The 21041-nt window shown below is 33.2% G+C and overlaps 1 protein-coding gene across 1 annotated transcript; it reads right to left on the bottom strand.

The window, feature by feature from the left end:
* Nucleotides 1-1088: 1088 nt before the first annotated feature.
* Nucleotides 1089-15420, bottom strand: LOC128548048 (cytochrome P450 2C70-like). Its single transcript, XM_053522351.1, has 5 exons — nucleotides 14866-15420; nucleotides 13745-13810; nucleotides 13190-13328; nucleotides 12223-12488; nucleotides 1089-1448 (listed from the first exon to the last, which is right to left on the bottom strand). The coding sequence occupies exons 1-5, from the start codon at nucleotides 15418-15420 to the stop codon at nucleotides 1089-1091; spliced, it is 1386 nt and encodes a 461-aa protein (XP_053378326.1).
* Between the last annotated feature and the right edge of the window lie 5621 nt (nucleotides 15421-21041).

Genomic DNA, 21041 nt, shown 5'->3' with positions numbered 1-21041 from the left:
ATGGTTTTGACGGATCTGACTTTTTGAATAACGGTGTGACATTTGCAAGTTTCCAAGAATTTGGAAAGTAAGATTCCATCAATAGTTTGTTAAAAAATGTAGAAAGTGGTTCGGATAGTGCTGATGCGCCCTCGCGGAGAAGTTTTGGACTGACAAGGTCTGGACCACTGGCTTTTGATGGGTCTATAAGAGTAAGAGCATCTTTTACATCCTGGGGAGAGACAGTAATATTAGATAAAGATGAGTTGGTTAACATTTGGCTATGTGGTAAGGGACGATTTTGGTCGTCAATGGTAGATTGTGAGCAGAAATACTGTTTAAGAAGTTCTACTTTTCCCTGGTCTGTGGACGCTTCCATGTTGCCTTCGTATAAGGTTGGGATAGTTTTGGATGTTTGTTTGTGTGTAAGTTGTTTTGCTGTTTTGAACCATAATTTGGCTGAAATATTGGATGAGTTAACTTTTTCAATTAATTTATTTTGATAATCTAGTTTTGCTGTGTGTATCTGATTAGTGACCTCGTTACATACTTGCCTAAATGTAGCCCATGATTCAACTGTGTTAGACTTTTTTGCCCTTTTATGTATTTTATTGCGTTTTCTAATGAGTTTACGTAATTTAGTGTTTAGCCATGGGATGTTATTTGGTCGGATGGTTACTACTTTATTTGGTATAGATTCTGATGCAGCTGATAAGATACTCTCTGTAATGTCTTGAGTAACCTTTTCGAGGTCATTACTGTCCATCAGAGTCTCCCAATTAGTTGCTTGGAGTCTTGCTTTGTAGTCATCATAGTTACCTCTGTCGTACAGCCAAATCTTGCGCTTAAATGAAGTATGTTTAGGTTCGTCTAATTTTAGAACAGCAAAGACTGGACAGTTAAAACGAGTGAGGTTTGGAATGAACAGAGCTAGAAATGACATCGTGTTCTTCACAAACATAAGGTCAATTAGAGAATTAGAGTGTTCAGTGAAGTGGGTAGGGAATGTTATGAGTTGTTCTGCATTGTACGATGCCATTAGGTTTGTTATTTTATTTGAAGTGGTGTTAAGAACATTGATGTTAAAGTCTCCAGTAACAAGTATGTTATCACACGACTGGTTGATCTATGCTTTGTTCTAAGAGAAGCCAATGGTTATTGTTTGAGTCAGGTGGTCGATAGATACCTCCCAAGATAATTTTACGTTTGTTAACAATAAGTTCGAACCAAAGCGCCCCAAGACCAGTAATAGCAAGATCTACTCTTTCTGAAGCAATGATACCCTCTCGGACATAAATGGCGACACCACCACCAATACGGTTCATTCTATCACATCGAAAGGGCGGTTGAAAATTTGGCAAGAGTAGGTCAGCAGATACAACAGACATATTCAGCCAAGTCTCCGTGAAAACTAAAATGTCATATGATTGAGACTCGACTTCAAGGATCTCGATCTTGGGTTTCAAGCTCTGTATATTTAGATGCAAAACACTAAGACCACTGTTCAACACCTCACTGTATCCAGAAAAAGATTATGTATCTGACACTGTAGTGTCAAGGCCAGGATTTGGTTGAACATCTCCAGAGATTAAAAGAAGTACATAGTATATATATACCGAAGTTAATATCAGTAAGAAATCGCTGATTATTACAAGATACGGTAACAGGTAATAGAACTTCAAAATCAATGGACGGCGCGCACAATGGTTAAAGAACATATACTTAATCAAGGCGGATCGAATATCATACATACTGTTATGTGCTGCGCCACCAGACAGTAATAGTCAACAGCACTACCTAGAAGGACACTCATGCTTGTCGGTTCTAACACTCCGCCGCCAATACCGTGAATAATACAAAGAAAACAAACGAAAAAAGAAGTAAAACAAAACATGATTTGATTGATAAAACTAATCAGTATTTGAAATCGGACTAATGTTTTGAGAATAAGATATGTAGCGATTAATGAAATTAGAATAATTAGAATGAACTGTTTTTAATTTCATCGTGCATTAAAAAATAAGAAATAGAGACTTAATGAACTTCTATATGATTTTGAAAGATTAGTAACTAAGCGTAGCGAAATAATGTTTGATACCGTATGTTTTACGAAGTAATACATTTCTTATTATCATGGTTTGTTAAAAACCTAGAGTACGGTATGATAGATTCAAATTGCGTGCATGCTAACATATAACGTGTCATGCACATATAAAAAATAAACATAAACATAAAACCAGTAGGTAATAATGATAACATTACAAAAATGCATGATTTACAGAAAGTTCACTTGTAATGGATATTGATGAAACAGAAGATGAGTAAGATCTGAATCTGCTTTTGTCAATACTAAACAGCGGCTTACTTTACAATACAAATTCTAGGTTATAAATAGTGTTGAAAGTTTGGAATGAATATGGCATGAAAATAACCTTCAACAACAAAGCGCAATACGCAACACATTAATACCGAAAAAAAGCTCAAGCTCGACCAGGATATAATATCACAATGAATTTCGCAGAACAGTAACGGATATTAACAAACAGTATTTTATTCAAAATAGTTCTACAAATATCTACATTGTGAAGTAAGTCTATCTTGTACTCCAGTTACAAATTTGAAACTAACTGCGTAAATGCCGACATAAAAGTTCAAATAGATTGTCTCATATTAGAGTCGTCATAAAAGTTCAAACAAATGGTCTCATTTTAAAGCCGACATAAAAATTCAAGCAAATGGTCACATGTGAAAATCGACATAAAAGTTCAAGCAATGGTCTCATTTTATAGCCGACATAAAAGTTCGAGCGAATGGTCTCATTTTAGAGCCGAAATAAAAAGTTCAAGCAATTGGTCTCATTTTAAAGCCGACATAAAAGTTCAAGCAAAGGGTCACATATGAAATCGACATAAAAGTTCAAGCAATGGTCTCATTTTATAGCCGACATAAAAGTTCGAGCGAATGGTCTCATTTTAGAGCCGAAATAAAAAGTTCAAGCAAATGTTCTCATTTTAGAGCGATATAAACGTTCAAGCAAATGGTCACATATGAAATCGATATAAAAGTTCAAGCAATGGTCTCATTTTATAGCCGACATAAAAGTTCAAACAAATGGCCTCATTTTAGAGCCGACATAAAAGTTTAAGCAAATGGTCTCGTTTTAGTGCCGACGTAAATGTTCAAGCGAATGGTCTCGTTTTAGAGCAAACATAAAAGTTCAAACAAAAGGTTTCATTTTTTTTGCGCCCATTTTATACTTTTTAAATGGTCTAGCTCGAACTCTCGATCTGTATATATACATCCATTGTGAAGTAAATCAGTTATTTTCTTTTTTCTGTTAGGATTTCGAAGCTAATTGAGTATCATGCCTAAATAAAAGTTCAAACAAGTAGTTTCATTTTTAAAACCCCTCAACATCTAGCTAGAACTGTCGATCTATATATATATATAATCACTACAGTATGCAAACACTGCATATATCGGCAACACTTTATAAATGTTATATGAAATAAAAAACACAACTATCAGACCATTAGGTTGTAATGATACAGTTACAAAAAATAGATGTACTTTTTGAATATTGTTTCTGTGTATTCATGATTAACAGAAATTTCACTAGTGATGGATAGTCATGGAAAAATAGAAATGAAAGCTGAGTCTGCTTTTTGTTAATACTAAACAGCTACAATATAAATTTTAGTTTATTAATATTGTTGACCATTTAGATTGAAAAGGACATGAAAATAATCTACATCTACACCATTAGTATAAACACAGTAATACGCAGCACATTTACACCGAACAAAAGCTCAAAAGAAAATGGTATCAATTACAGACCAATCTTACCAATTAAAACCAATTAAATGTTTTTTCCCATTGTCTAACTAGAACTCTTAATCTTCATACTAAAAGTATATCATTGCAATATGCAAACTACATATATAGATAACATTTTAAAACAAGTCCGCACTGCATGATCAATATACTAAATATCATTATAAGTACCGTGACTATACAGTTGTATAAACCCCGGGCATCAGTACCTGTCCTAAATTCATATATTTTAGACATTATATTGACTAAAAGTGCATATGTCGTCTATGTATAATACAATGTTGATTTATATAAAACTCTCTGCCGTGTACAACACACTGTAATTCTTGTTCTATTATAATATTCTACACGCATCTACTACTTAGTATATGAATATATCCTTTGAAAAAATAACGATATAAGGCAGCCTAGGCCTAGGAAAACAGTTTATCAGGAAGTATTTCTGGCATCATCCAAGTTATTTTAAATTTTTACAATTATTTATTAATGAAAATAGTAAAGATACTCGAAATCTCGCATTGTATGTCTTTAAATCTTTTGAAGAAAGGAAGTATCTAAATAGATAATCTGTAACTGCAATGATATGTACGTTTAAATAGCTAATACACATGTTTGGGTAATCCAAATTGTCTCTCCTTAAGCTGTGTTATAACTGATACCTATGAATTACTGAAACAATTGTTAAACTTGTATTTACATATCTGCTATCTTGCCATACATGTTATATTCATTACTTTGTATGTATATTGAAGATATGCTGATGGATCTTGTTTGATTTATTACATAATAAAGATTCTTCCTCTTCTTCTTTATTATTCTGTAGCATGATGTCATCATATTTATAGAGAAATTAACTTTATTCATAAATTTGTTACTTTAAAAAGAGTTATCACGTGTTTGACACTAGTGTAATAAAGCTTTGACGTCGACGTAGTTTATAGTATAGGAGACGTTGCTCAAATAGACTCATCACGTGCTTGACGTCGCGGAGGTGAAATAAAGCCATTACAAAAAATGATAATACACTAGTGTAATAAAGCTTTGACGTCGACGTAGTTTACAGAAAAGGAGACGTTGATAAAATTGACTTGTTTAAATAGGTAAAGAAAGTAGAATTTTTGATGTTTCGGCAGAAAAAAGCTAACATGTGACAAAAAGAATATTACATTTGTGATTTTCCACATTGAAATTATTAAAGTTGTTGAATACAATTGATTAATTGCTCGGCAGAGCCTCGCATTTTAATTATTTTCTCGTTTAATAAATTCAGTATGAAAAACACTCGTGTAATATCCTCTGTGTATAAAATGCATTCAATCTGGACAAATGACTACACTGCACAAAATCAAGACTTTCTATGGCCAAGTGATTTAGCAGTTGACTTTGAATCACTGTCCAATTCTGTGAATTTTGAAGAAAGAAACTTAACTTTTTCAGTCTGCTGGCATAACTACAACTCTTTAGACGTTTCAAGGAATGAATAAGTGAACCTGAACAATCAGCCTAAGATTTCATTTGTACGAGCAAAGTTATAGGCAATGACTTTGATGAAATGCCATTTTTGGATATTTAAATTCTATCTTAATTGTAAACAATAAAATGTACGTTAACGAAAACATGAAGCTTTATAGTAGTTTACCTGATTGTGTACCAGCAAAATTAGCATTATATGCAGTCATTCAGAGCATATCTGCTGCTCTTGCATTAAACAAAACGGCACTTTTGGTTACAAAATATTTCTTGTAAAACAGAAATTTTTTAATTTTTCAAAAAAAGTAAAAAAAGTTGTACACGTGTTGAAACTGCATATTTCCTTTATGCCGTTCCACATTAAACAGTTGTATATTTATCATCTTTCCACCGTTGTGTTATTTTAAAAGCTGTCAGTAACGTTGAAATTCTTTCTTGCTGCATTAAAAATGTACCGCACTCTCTTCATACTGTTTTTTGATTTTTGAAAACTTCCAGATTTAATCAATTTGCCATGGCCTACTGGTTGGCGACCCAGGTTCGGACAATTTTACAACCTTTTCAGCTGTCATGTTTTCATTTTAAATGCAAGATGAATGAAATGTTACCCGAATCAAGTTCATTTCTTTGGTGTCACAAAACATTTTTTATCTGAAAATGAACTAAACAAGACACTGAGGCCCGGAAGAGGGTACGTAAATTTAACGTTTCTAGTGTGTTGCAGGACACAGAAAACGGACAGTAGAAAAACGCTTATTATCGTCATTCCTGTGTCGCAGAATCACTTTTAGGTCGTTGTTAATGATAAAAAGACATATTTACCTTGTTAACATTCAATTATTAATGTTTGATATAAGGCTATCGAGTGTTTAAAAAATCATCTTGCCCATTTTTGAATTAACTTAATAAATAAATAATGGCCATTATATTTCGGAAAATTTTATTCAAGCTTGGCACTATCTACCCATTTTCATCAATTTAAAATATAATTTTCTGGTCTGCATTTAGCAAATTGTAGGTGAGTACCCCTTGAAAGCCCATGCAACTTCCCCCAGCGACAGCTGTCACAATATTTCGTAAACAAATGTAATTATTCCAATTTTGTAAGTTTTACACAATTGTTGCAGTGGACGTTGCACATAAAGCAAGCGTCTGTACACTTGTCAACAAATGATCAAAATGAACGCCGAAATAAGCGTTTACGCGACTCTCTGGGCTTCAGGGTCGTCCGAAATTCTGGGTCACCAGCCAGTAATAGTAAACCAATCTGTTAATGCAAGATTACTAAGTTAACTTGTTCTTCCAGTGATTGTTTAAAACAAATAAGGATAGAAAATAATTACTTTTAAGAATGGCATTAAATTGCAAAGGTGGTATTCTATTGCAATCAAAACAATCAGGCGTTCATGTTACTTTGTAAGTTCAAAGGAGAAAACAATTGCCTTTTCATTAATCTCAGCGACATTACATGAAGACATATTTATTGTGTATCAAATGTATCAATCAGATGCTTAAACTACTCTTCTTCATCTTTGTAAAAATTCCTTGAGTAATGCTAGATGTCGAGTAAAATAGCCAACAGGTCGACTTCGTGACGCAGTTATCAAACACAAATCTTTCTTCCCTGGATATGGACGCAAAAAGTGGTTTATTTGCACTTGTTGAACATGGGATTTAGTTGTTTTTTGTGAGCAATATGTGAGATATATTGTATTATTTATTCGTTTATGTTAAATACAGCTTCAGAGAATTTGAGTTTTGAGCATTTCTGTAACTGTCAATGTTATCGAACTATTGGAGAATGTTTTCCAAATATCCAGTTTCCCTCAAATAAAACGCATTTAGAATACGGAATAGTCAGTTTCTGTAGTTTGCCATAAGATTCCAAGATAGTACATCTTGTTCTCGCAATAAAAATTAAAGCTATTTGAACTAAATTGACATGAGATGATAAAGTATAAAAATGATACTACATAGAGCACTGAGCAAACCATCTTTACTTTAATTATATTTTATTTGCTCTATACATATTTACAATAACAGAACATATACACAGCATAAAGAAGTAAAGCAAAAAGGGTTGGGCAACAAGTTCTTACAACATTAATGAATGCCCTCCCCTAACAAAAAACATATAAAATCGACTGATAATTATAACCTAAAGGAGCAAAATTCAATGTAAATGAGCAATATTTATGTTTTAGTTGTTTAAAGACCTTATAATGATACACATCCAATCACTATTCAAAACGATATGTATGTTTTATATAATTTTGAACTTCGATGAATAGTTCTTCATTTTCCTCTGGTAACAACAGATGTTTTCCCAATAACAAACAGTCCAAGTCCAAAGGATGAAAATGTCGTGTCAACCTGAATAGATTTATGCGTTGTTCGTTAAAAGTTGGACATTGAAAAAAGTAATGCTCAGCATCTTCGCATACGGCTCCACAGTGACATGTTGAATTTTCACGAAGGTGATTTAAGAAAAGGTCATTGTTTAAGTTACTGCAATTGTTTCTTATTCTTGCATGATATACTGAATAACGTCTTTCACCCACAAGATAATAAGAAGGAACCGGTGGTGGTTGAAATTTTTTCTTCAATCTACTTTTGAAAATACTTAGTGATGGTGAAATCCGAATTTCAAGTTCAAAATTGTTCCATAAGGAAATTGAAGATGGGATAAATGAATTTGAGTATATCTGGGTTCTCTTAGCAATTGTAATATAATCTTCGCTATTACGTAGATTGTACGGTCCATTTTCTGTAACAATGTTTTGAAAAATTCTATTTAAGTAATCTGGTAAAAGATCATCGTGTCCTTTAAAAATTGTAATTAGTTTTTAAATTTTTCTCCTATCAGAAAGTGATACCCATCCTATTTCAACAAGACGTTTATTGATAGAAACTGATTTGGTTAAACCTGTAACTATTCTTGCAGCTTCATACTGAAGTCTTTCTAGTGAACGTTTTTCATATTCAGTGCAGCCGTCCCAAACGACAGATGCATATTCTAAAATAGGTCTCATGTAAGATAAATAGATTTAAATATTATTTATGTGTTCGTGCCATTTGCAATCCTGACTTAAAGTTAACCAAAGGTGTTTATGATGTTGGACGTAATCTAATTTTATGTCATTAAAATATAATTCTGGTTTTCTAAAGGACGCTAAGGAAAAGAACATAACTTCAGTTTTTTTCTTCATCCCACACTGTATGGTACAACAACAGTGTTACATTACGTACAAAAAAACAAGGAAAAATATCCAACAGGGAATGCCACGCTCCAGAAACGCAGCCTCCCCAAAACCAAACTCTCACCACACACACACACACGCACGCACGCACGCACACACAGATGCACACACCTCACTTTTACCTCCACCATGTTTCAAAGTCACGGAACAGTGTAAATAAACGTAATTCAGTCTGATACAACACAAATGTTTACCTAAATAAGATAGTACGATACTAGCCACACCGTAAACTTAAATCCGTACAGACTTACACAAACAGCAACGTTACACTATATAAAGGCAGCCTGATATACACCTCACCATTAACTTAATACAGACAGTATGATTCAAATCACACCGACTACATGAATAAAAACAGTATGATACAAACATCACCTTGAAACTAAATACAGACATCCATCACACCGTTGACCTCGATACAGGCAGTCACTTACAAACCACGCCGTTAACTTCAATACATACAAGTTTATATGAACTACATTAACCTGAATGCAGACAACTATATATAATGCACTGTTAAGTACAGACAGTACAACAAAAACACCATTAACCTAAATACAAAAAGGCTATCATACAACACACACCTTTAACCTTACTACATTGATCATCTCATAGAACCACAACGCCAACCTAATTACAGACAACCTAATACCAACTGCTTGCACCATATGACAGAACTTTCAGATTCATTTTGCTACAGAGTAATGAGCTGCATACTTAAAATTATTTTTACTGACTGTGTGCAAGAACTAAAGAACAAAACGGAAAAAGTAAATCAAACAAGCCATGGACAACTTTAAGTTTTCCTTCTAATAGCTCTACATAAAATGAATTTAAAAATATGGTTATGAAATAAAGTTTAAATAACTCGAAATCCCTTGTTGAATTATAGTTTAATCTCCATGTAATGGTCTTGAACACAGTATTGGAATTAGAACGTAACATTTTTATATCGCATAAAACTCGTTTCATTCAAAACAAGTGAAGATCCTCGGATTTATATCACATAACATTGTATCATTCGACAACAAAACGTCGCTCATAAAGATGATTTCTTCCTTTTGTTATCATGTAATGTTTTGATAATCACGCAATACGATAGAGCTCAGATTTTGAGAATTTTAAATGTTGTAACGTAGTCAATGAACGGATGTGTAAGTGTCTATGTTTCTGTAAGAGTAAAAAAGAGCCTCGTTATAAACTTGACACTTTCTGTTGACCCAGGTTTTCTAACCAGCACCTACAACATGTGAATTTTGTTCTTACAATCAGACCTAATTCGAATTCGGTTAATATTTTCTTGAAAACTGTCAGCGCTTTAGTCCTCAGTCTTAAAACAGCATTTATTTTCCATCTAAATGTTGGTGAGAGGTTCAAGCACCATCACTCGTATTACATTTTGTTCAACTTTCATATCTAATCAGTTTTATATTTTGCTTTTTCATATTTCATTCACAGATTAGACTACTGGAAGATATTTCCTACTCTTTCCCCTTCTTCCTTCCACTACCTCAGCCCATCTTAAGTAGTAGTCATCTTCAATCACGATAAATACAGTATTCACTTTTCACATGCTGTTCACTTTCAGTCCATCTATTGTTTTCATGTTTTTCTCAAGGCACAGTTTGAAGTGTTTCCTTTGTCAGTTTTATGTAATGTAATGTAGGGTCGCCTTAGTAAAGGCATAGGTACTACAGATCAGTTCGAGTACACTCATACTAATCCTACCTTTGTTATACTACATCACCAGTCCTGCGTAAATGTGATAGTTTGTAACACGCAGAAATGCAGTTGTTTCATTATGATACAAAACAGTCCGGTGGTAACAACTTAGTTCACAGTTCATACCAGTTTATATTTCAGAGTTCCTATTTCGCACTTCACTGTGTTTAGTATATCATTGTATAATATAAGTCACAGTTCATGCTTCACACTTCATACTTCACATTTCATACTACACACTTTATAGTTCACATTTCACAGATCACATGTCATACTTCACACTATATACTTTACTCTTTATATGTCACAGCTCTGTCATTTGATATTGCACAGTTTGCGCTTCACAGTTTACACTGTGAGGTATGAATTGTGAAGAGTGAAGTATGAAATATACAGTTACCACCGGGTTTTCGTACTATCGTATCCTGGTTAAACGGTTAAAAGTGTACATGTTCAGTATAATTCTTAAACCATCTTATCTGTTGTGTCAGTCATACAGAAATGATTGTTAAGCACAAACAAACGATAGTGTTAAAACTAGTATACTGAAATTCTTCATGGAAATAATTTGTAAGAGGTCACGTTAAAACCGCACTTCCAATCGTACAAACATAATGTACTTTAAATATAGTAGAAGAAAATTTCACACAATGCTGTACTGTTACAATTAGTAACGTTCCTCCACTCTACAGTAAAATGGCTTAGCTCGTATGGTAACTTTGATATCAAACTGCGATTGATGTCTTGGGTCGCATTGTCCACATTTATCTGGAGATGCTATGAACTTCCAGCGTCTGAGAAGTGTTGCAACGTACAGAAAATAGCGAGATCGAGTAAAATGTTCCCCTACGCATTTTCGTCTGCCACTGCCGAATGGAAGCCAACTGAAACATTCAAATAAATAAAAATGAAGCAGACAAAATATTTGTATTTCCATCATGTTTTTTACTTATTTCATCTTATTACTTATTATCATGACAGGAAAATATCTGATGTGGTAAGGTAATGGAATCAAATTGAATGAGAAAACAGTGAAGGGCGAAAATATATCGAAAAGCTTTTTCGTCTATAAGTTCTCGCAAAAACACACACGATTAATTAAAATTGGATAATAAAACTTCTACTGTTAATATACCAGTCTTACTTTTTCCTATATACGTGGTCACTCGAAATCAGATTTCCTTGGTTGTCGAACCATCTTTCTGGTAGGAAGTTCCATGGATCACCCCATATCTTTTCATTATGATGTATGTACCAAATATTTCCTATGAGCTAAAAAGTGACGTTATGTTAAAACAGACATCACACAACAAATGATTATCTATATGTAGAAGAACAAAACTTATTTATTTCAACAACGGGTCGTTTCACATCGCGTTTGAGTAGATATCTACTATTGATAAACAGCAAGTGTAAAATAACAATATTCAGTAACTATATTTCATATACGAATAAGAAACGATTTCAAATACAGTCATAAACAATAGTAATTAAGTCTGATATTAGCTTACACACTGTTTATAGTAGCAACAGTTTTATCTCAATCGCTCACATTACTCATATAATTTTCGGACGCATATCGTTTCTGTAATTTTCAATATAATCAAAATCTCATCTCAGTCTCATCTCCGCAACAGGTATAAACTTTACATCTACTTTATTGCTGTTCGTTTTCAGCTTCTTGTTTTGTTTCTACTCTACAAAATTAAAAAATAAATATGTGACGTTAACCCCTTTATTTCATAAAAAGCTTAATAAAAACACAGAAAAGCAACAATTATCAAGGGAATATCTTGGTCTCTTCCTCATAAATATATGTTAATTACAAGACGTGATAGAAATATTAAAACATTTAAATAAATTTTATTGGCTTTTTCATTTGTAACTTTCATTATGGAGTCCTTCGAACTTCGATCTTATAAAAATAAAAACATAGAATTTAATACGCTTATCTTACTATACTGTCCTTTGGTAAGTCATATCCTTCAAACTCTAAATGAGTTGAATTTTTCCTCGGTAACAGCAGAGGAAATCCGGTAAGGTATCGATGTACTTCCATCTCTACAGCTTCAAGGATTGGACATTTTGTCTTATCACTGTACTTTATGTCACCTTTACGTCCAAAAATGCGGTCTAGTTGCTCAAAAATCATATCCTGGTATATCGGGAAATTAACCAAAAGGAAGAATGTATTGACAATTGTCCCCCAAGTTGTTAACATAACTGAAAATAAATCGATGATATTAAAAAAGAAACAGAAGAATATGCAGTAAGCTTTTGATAATACCACCGTAATTCGAATTAAAATGTTTATATTCCTTCATTTCTACCACTGGAATTTATGACGTTTATTTGTATGAACCACCAAATGAAAGGCGCCAAATTTACGATATGCCACTTAGTGATAATAACGTGTCGCTGTTTTGGCAAAGTCCGTGTGTAATCCGGGATTCTTTAGATGATGTCGCCGTTGTTCTTTTTGTTAAACAAATGACGAGGAAACATATTCTAATTTTAAATACAACAAAATATGTAGAATGTATAGAATAAGATAAAAAATGGAAATGAAAGAATAGGTAAATCGACAAAATATGACCGGCAAATTTACAATGAATCGTTATTTGCCAATCATATTTTGTTGTTTATTTCTCATTTCTTCCGAAACAAAAATCATTTCTTTAGTATTTTGGTCTAGTTTTCTACTATGAATCTAGTAAATACCAGGAACGTATATATGTGAACATGTTATCAGCTAAAATATTTCATTTCATCGTGTTAAAAGTTACATTGACATGAATATTCATTAATTTTGGTGACTTTGAAGCCTAACTACCAGAGAAAACGCTAATGTGAACTACCAAGCATATAATTCAGGGATAGAAGGAAATTAAACTCAATTTCTGTGTATTCAGACATGTACAAACCAGATGCGCTTAATTCTAGAATTTGACAAATTATTCTTTCATCTGTAAAGAATATTTCCTCTCCGTTCTCCATGTCCGCTCTCTGCCGTTCAAGATAATAGTCCACAAAACCTCGAATTTCACCCGGAGAATAGCTTTCCTGAAAATACACCAATAATATTTTGATTAAGAAACGTATAATTAACATGTATTTGTAAACTATAAGGCTGGCTCAACGTTATTAAAAACAGTATTTACAACTGGTTTTTTATGTAGTGATGACCTACTTCAGACATATTATTTTTGCAAACCTAAGGTTAATAATTAGATATCACACAATTACATTAGTTTAAATCTATGTGCAAATAACTGAATGATAAAATCTGTCAGTCTAATTATAATACAAGATTACAAGTGATACAGAGATACCTTTTGCTTTTCGAAAAAGCTTTTGATAATGTTTTCTTTTGCTTTCAAAATGGCTGCAAACTGTGATGCATAAGGCCCCGGTATCTTGTGAAGAAATGGAAATGACGTCATCATGTTGTTTACTTTGGGGTTTACTAAGATATTTACCATATCTGTATATTCCCGAAACACAGCCAGATCGTTATCGTCATCGTTGTATATTTTGCCAGTCAACTGAAAATACAAAATATTCTTCCAGCTTTCTATGACAGACTGCCTTATGTTTCAACAATTCTAATCTTCGTGCAGTGACACTTGGCACGTTAATCAGTCATATACAAAACTAGCTAGGCAAAGTTGGTCGAACATGTCTATATATACAGTCAGTAAGCACATTTTAGTGTAAACTTTTCTAACCTCATGAAACTAGAAATTAAGGGAGTTTGTGTTAAACTGTCTGGTATTTTAGGATACATTCGCTTTCTATTTTGCATTTTTTACTTTTTCCCCTCCCGCCTTAGGTTAATCATCAGAGGAGACTACTCGCAAGACATATATAATTTCTGATGTAGATGATAGTAATGCACAACAGCGAAACGTAATTCTAGGAATATTTTTACCACAGTTATGCACTTCGTGGGTGAAAATGTGAATCAAGTGCTGCAAATTCGTATAAATTCTAATTAATGATAATAGAGATAGAATGAAAGTGCATAATTCATGACGTATAAGTGTAAGAGTTGTGAACCTTGTTTCATACACTATGGATGATGATGCGGAACAACAATTTGAGGTCTGAAGTAAATCCATCAAGTAGTTACAGCGACCAGGTGAAAGTGCATCACAACATCATCCAAGCTGTTAACGCATATGTGGGCGCATACGGTGGCGCCGGTGTGAGAAGGATTCTCTCCGTATACTTCATATAGAAACGCAAATTATTTTTTTAATTCGTTGCAATTAATACATTGATTCACTAAATGTTCATATCATGTTTACCTCAGATTTCAGATACATGTATATGTAAATTTACAAGAATCTTACGAAAAATGTTTTAAACAAGCATAAAACTGTTAATTAATATCACATATTGTTGAAGTGTGTTCGTGTATTCGGCATATATTAAAAGACATAGACGGGTCTTTAGAAAGTTTGGCCTTATAATATGTAACACCACTGGAAATTCTGATTGGTCGAACTTCCTCTGGCTCGAAACAAAAACTTTCGTGTGTTCGAGCGAACAAAGTTTGACTTCACATGGAATAATTAAAAATACCACCATAGTTTACCGCGAATGCCAGCATTTTTGTCAATGACAGTTGTAGTTTGGAAGTGAACTCGAACTCTTCTCCATTACAGACTTCAATTTTCTTTGCCAGGTCGTTTTCTATTTGATCTAAAATATTCCGTTCAAATGATGGACCAAATAGGTAAGCTGCTTTAGCAAAACCTTTCCGCAGATTATCGTGCACGGTGCAATATCCATTCTTGTAGAATGCTGTGCTTTGAGAACCAAAGAGTACCTTTTCCCCGTAGAATGTTTCCGACCTATCATTTAAATATTCTTTGTATATTTGTGCTGAGGTAGCTTTGATTAATACTTCTGAGTTTAGTAGAACTACATTGTAATTGAACAATTTAACTTGACAAATATCACCATAGATCCGCGCAAAATCCGAAAACTTCTCATGAGTGTTTTCTATATTCACACTAAACAAACTTCCAAACACCGGTATTCCTGTCGGACCAGGGATCCGCAATCCTTTTAATGTTCTTTTTGTACCTTTTGTAAGAAAAATGAGTGCAATAATTAGTCCAAAGATTGTTAATAGAATATGTAACATTTTTGTACTAAAGCGCATATTTTAGTTTACCGTCAATTTAGAAAAACGTAGTGTTTGATTGTTTGCCCTCTGTAAAGCGTGACAAAGATAGGTTAAACCAAATAACATAGTATATCTACCGTGTCATCAAAAATTGCTATCTAAGTTGAATGTTAATATAATTCACTTGATAGTCACGTTCACAAGCACCCATGGGGTTTTAATAATCCATCTGTATTTAATAAAATACATTGCAATTTAATAAGTAATATGAAAATATCTGTAACCATAAATCCGTGCAGAAAACGACAACGTCTCAATGGTGTTTTGTTTTCTGTATTCATATTTTAAAACACCGTCAAAGAATTTGTACACGCGTTGGACCAGAGATCCAATTTCCTGTTTGATGTTCATGTTATAAGGAAGATAATTATCATTAATATACCAGATTTATATCGGGATTATTATCTGTTATTAAAGTTTTGAACTCGTAATAGAGTACCTCCTATTTGAAGAGTATTCAATTCCTACCATAAACCTACTTTGACTGAGTTTTTCCTTTATTCAAGACTTTTTATGGATGTATTGTACAAAAGTGGAAAATTTTCATTTTATAAGCGATTTCTTGCTGTTCAAAGTGAATTTACCTCTGAATCAAAAAGTGTAGAGTTAGACATCTTTAAAAATACTGAGTTACATGTGGTAAAAATTCTCTATTTTGCCTTCATTTTTTAGATTACATATCGTGGAAGAAATGCAGGTAGGTTTTACCTCTGCCCCAAGTTTATTTTTGAATGAGGTGAGCAAAATTCAAAACAGACCCACAGGATTCGACCTTAATTTTTAAATGTTGGAGTTAGAATTCTGTCTCATTAAATCTTTTTAGTTGAGGCACTCAGAAAAAAAAAGATTTACAGTTTTATTTCGTGTTTTATAATTGATTACCAATAGTTCCATGTTTCTTTTATCAAAATTAATGCTGTAATGAATTATCTGCAAACGTTTTAGGTAGTAGCCATCACATTGAAATTTGTCTATACTTGAGCTTGAGGAAATTCCAAAAACTGTACAAAATTTACAAAATACGGCACGGTAAAATTTGTTTAAAATTTGCAACACAATGCGAAACATGGTCAACTTTAAGAATATACCAAGCAAATGCCATTTTTTAAACATTACTATTAGGGGTCCACTACCTTACACGAACATTAACGTAAAATTGCGTAAATAACTCTTTTGAAATTGTCTTTTATTTAAGAAATAATTAACAGCGAAAGAGTGTTTTAACACTATTTATGCACGATGGCGGGTTATGCGTCGGGCGTAATAATTTCACGAGGGCGCAGCCCGAGTGAAATTATTTGTACGACGTTTTACCGCCCGAGTGCATAAATAGTGTTAAAACACGGTTTTGGTATAAATTATGCCCTTAATCTAAAACAGTAGATAATAACACAAAATCATTTATACAGCTGTTGGGAGTCTTACAATTGTTTTATCTGTTCTCCTGTCTATTGGAATTAGGTACTGTTATGAGACAATCTTGAAGGTAAGAGTGAAATCAGCTAACTAAAAGGACAATATTTTGTTTCCGCAATTGCACTTCTATCAACTGATGCATGACGCACTTGAATTTTGCGAAAGAATTGTAAGTCTAGGAATTCTGTCGGGAATTCACGGGAATTCAAGTATAAAAGTTTTTTAGTCATAACATTGTAGGTTTTGTTTAACTATTTTGTGGCACCACATATCTCACAGCATTTAAATTATTGAAAAATTGCGCTATACCGAAATCACAAAATATTAAAATTATGAATGACCTATGTGTTTATTCTATCTCAAATCACTCGACATTCAAATTATGAACGACCTGTGTGTTCATTCCATCCATAATCACTCAACATTCCAATTATTCAAAAGCCAAAGGATTTGTGTCAAACAAAGTCAGTATTGAATAGCCTATGGGTTTCCACTCTACCAGATCTCACAGCATTTAAATTTGTGAATATACTATACGACTGTGCCACTATAAATCACACAGCAATCAATGTATTAAATATTGAATGGCTTATCGTTTTGTTCAATACCAAATCACGTTAACGTTAAATTACTGAATACCCAGACTATGTATCAGTGCCATGCCAAATCTAATAACATTCAAATTATTGAACAGCCTACGGACTTGTTCCATACCAGATCAAACAGCAATTACATTATTGAATAGCCTATGGGCTTGTGCTTCACTAGATCAAATTATTGAACAGCCTACGGACTTGTTCCATACCAGATCAAACAGCATTTACATTATTGAATAGCCTATGGGTTTGTGCTTCACTAGATCACAAACATGAGTGTAGACACACCATGTTAGGTGATCTACCAGACTGGTAAAAGTATTTAATGCCAAGGCTTTCCTCAGTTACGAAAAAAAATCAGTACTGTAGAGCCGCACGGACTCATCAAAACTAGGGAAATAGGAATGTATTGTATTCAGATTCAGAAAGCGCTCAAAAATGATATCAAGATATAGAGTTTAGAAATGTGTACATGTTGAGATCAAATATATGCTTTCACTGGTTTGCATGTTTTATAAATGATAAACATATTTTATATCATTCCATTTATTCATTAACTCAAAGTTGCTTAGGAAAGACCCGTTGCTAATGTTGCGAGAACTTGCGGGTCAACCCTTTTACCTAATATATGTACAAATGACGTAGTTATATTTTTATATATGTATATACTAGCAATGAAATATGTTTAAACTTCACTCAAAGAGTTTTGCATGTTTTGCATGTCAGTGTTGTTATAAGTACTGGTCTCTTAGAATAGGGTTTCGCTTATTCTGGTGCTAATGGCGTGGTGTCTTGTTTCTTTGCTTTTGGTTAAACGGCGTTTTTTAGCAGTATTTCAGCTACGTAACGGTGGGTAATTAACCTAAATAGTTTACCTGGATTCTGTACCAATACTAACCTGCACGTAACTGCCAACCTCTCCACATGAATCAGAGGCGGAGAATAAATGACTGCACGCACAATAGTCACTAAGAACATACGCCTCGCCAGAGAATAAAATTCATAACTCTCTGAACCGTAGATATGCGCACTCCCCATTAAGCGGGCGGACAAGGGCGTGTTGGGTGTTGCACTTTTAATTATCTCTCATGAACAAACTCAAAGTCTGCTATTATTTTGCTTGACTAAATTACGTGCTTTCAAAGGATCTTTTTATACACAACAGTAATTAGTACAATGTTGTATGATAGACGTAAAAAGTATCAAAGAACTTAGGCTCTTTGCTGTTATTCATTTCAAATCACGAAGTCCATTCATTATTTGGTTATTTTGTTAGTGTTGACATCAAATCGTGAATTTCCTTTTCAGCGAAAGGTTCCTACCCACTTGAAACGATGAGCTATATAATACTTTTTTGTAGATTCGGATATTCAAATTGAGTAGACTTATATTGTTCTTATAATCGATTCTGGAACGAACGCTGTTCGTCTTGAATGCGTAATGCAATTTATTTAATTGGCGCACAATGGCAGATATTAATGGATGGACTTTAATTTACATAGAAAGTGCAGACAATTCTCATTTCTTTATCCAAACGTTCTATGGAACCTCAGTAAAGAGATTTTTGAGACGAAAACCAGTCATGTTATGAAAATATAGTGCATTCTTGAATCCTGGCAATTTGTAAGAAGCAGAGCAGTTAATCAAGATAAGATTGAGTAGGGACTAATACAAATAACTCAGATATGTATAAATCTGCAAAAGGCAATGGAGCTTGTAAGAATAGTTTTTAAACTTAAACCTAAACATGTTGTACAAGATAATATTATTAATGTTGGAGTGTTCTTTAAAAGGGTTAAGGCATCAATTATGATGTTTAAACACATTACCAAGTTCAAACCTTTGCACGCCAAACTGGCAAGAGACAAAGTAGTAACTTAGACAAAGTAATAACTTTAATCATAAAGTCTCATAAATGTGCATGATAGTCTATAAATACACACTAAATAAACATAAGTACTCTGGCACTCATAAACAGAGTTATAAGACTGAAAAGTATTACAAAAATACATACAACCCAATATGGAATTGAAACAATGATTGTCTAAATAACTGAAGATATCTTTGCTTATCTAGTTAATTTAAAACTGCCTAGAGATGAAAGAATCAAGATAAAGAGCAAAACGTGGTAAGAAACATAAGTTTATCAGTTCACTTGATGTAGACGCTAATTACTACAGACAACGTTCTTTCCTTAATTGAAAAACAAAAACAGTCAATTATAATAGTCCAATAATTTGATTATACACTTCCTTCGAAAACGTAAGAACCCTAAAAATCGTTAAGAAGGAAAAAAGTACTTGTCATGTACATCTCTAAATACAATGTATTAAAGTTAAATCTCAAGCAGGTCATGCATTTTGTATGAAACATTCATGTAATTCTGCTATAGCAGAAAGGTGTCGTGTAAGTTTGGCATTTTATGACATTTCCTGTTCTATAATTAGCAAACAAACAAGACAGAAAGATATATCTAACCACTTTTACCTGAACGTTATCTTGTTGCTTTATAAATATTGTTTCCCCACAGATATTTAGGGAAAACATCCTACACTTTTATCTGAACTCGTGTTTTATAACTTTTTCGGTGAAGAGTGGTAACCCATCATTACCTAGTCTACAGAATATAAACACACTGTAAACTTCTTGGCGGGTCAGTCAAACAGAAAACCTGCTTTTGAATCTGAAGATTGCATTTATAAAATACAAGTACCTCAATCAGAACGTTTTAAAGTATTCTGTCCTCATGTTGATATACTGAGTTTGAGATTGAAAAATTAACAGCAAATTTTACTAGAACTTCAGGATTAAATTCTATTTGAGACTTACCACCAATACTGAATAGTCAACTTAACATATAATTTGAAATGCAAGCAAGATATAAATGACAAATAGGGTTTCGCTATCAAACTCAGCTGAGACTGAAATTATTTTGTGAACATGGGACCTGCTATGCTTGTTAACGAAACAAATTTAAAATTTACAGTCAGATTCCTTATTAATAAATCTGAACATTAGGTTGTCTTTTGCTTGTTATAAATTGGCAAAACATCATACTGGAAGAAATCTCTTATATAAAATGAAATAATGACCGACGCCAACTCAGCAGGCTCAAATCGGCAATGTCTTTCACAGCAAGACTAATTCTCACAAAACACTATCTTTAATTAGTTTTTCTTCGTATATCTTGTTGCTACTGTATTGTTTATATCATTAATACCTATTAGTAAGTATGGATCAAATGCAATGCATTAGGGAAAAGTCTAATGCGTTGAATTGGTTCTTATGTGATATATTAGATAATGCGAATTCCAAAACATTCCCACTGAGATATGTAACTCATTCTATAAAATGCCTACAGTGAGAAGCTAGTTACACTATTATTGATGTAAATGTTTTATGTAATGGCAAAACTGACTACGATAGTATATAAATTAATAATAACGTAATGTAAGTAACGATAGTATATCAAAACTCCAAGCAATTGCTGGAACTCTTCAATTTGGCTACATTAAGAGACTGAATTTTGAAATTTCGCATGTGACGAATGAAGTCAATAAAGAGTGA

The sequence above is a fragment of the Mercenaria mercenaria genome, chromosome 1, assembly GCF_021730395.1.
Source record: "Mercenaria mercenaria strain notata chromosome 1, MADL_Memer_1, whole genome shotgun sequence".
NCBI classification, from domain to species: Eukaryota; Metazoa; Mollusca; class Bivalvia; order Venerida; family Veneridae; genus Mercenaria; species Mercenaria mercenaria.
This window is presented reverse-complemented; position numbering and strand designations above follow the sequence as displayed.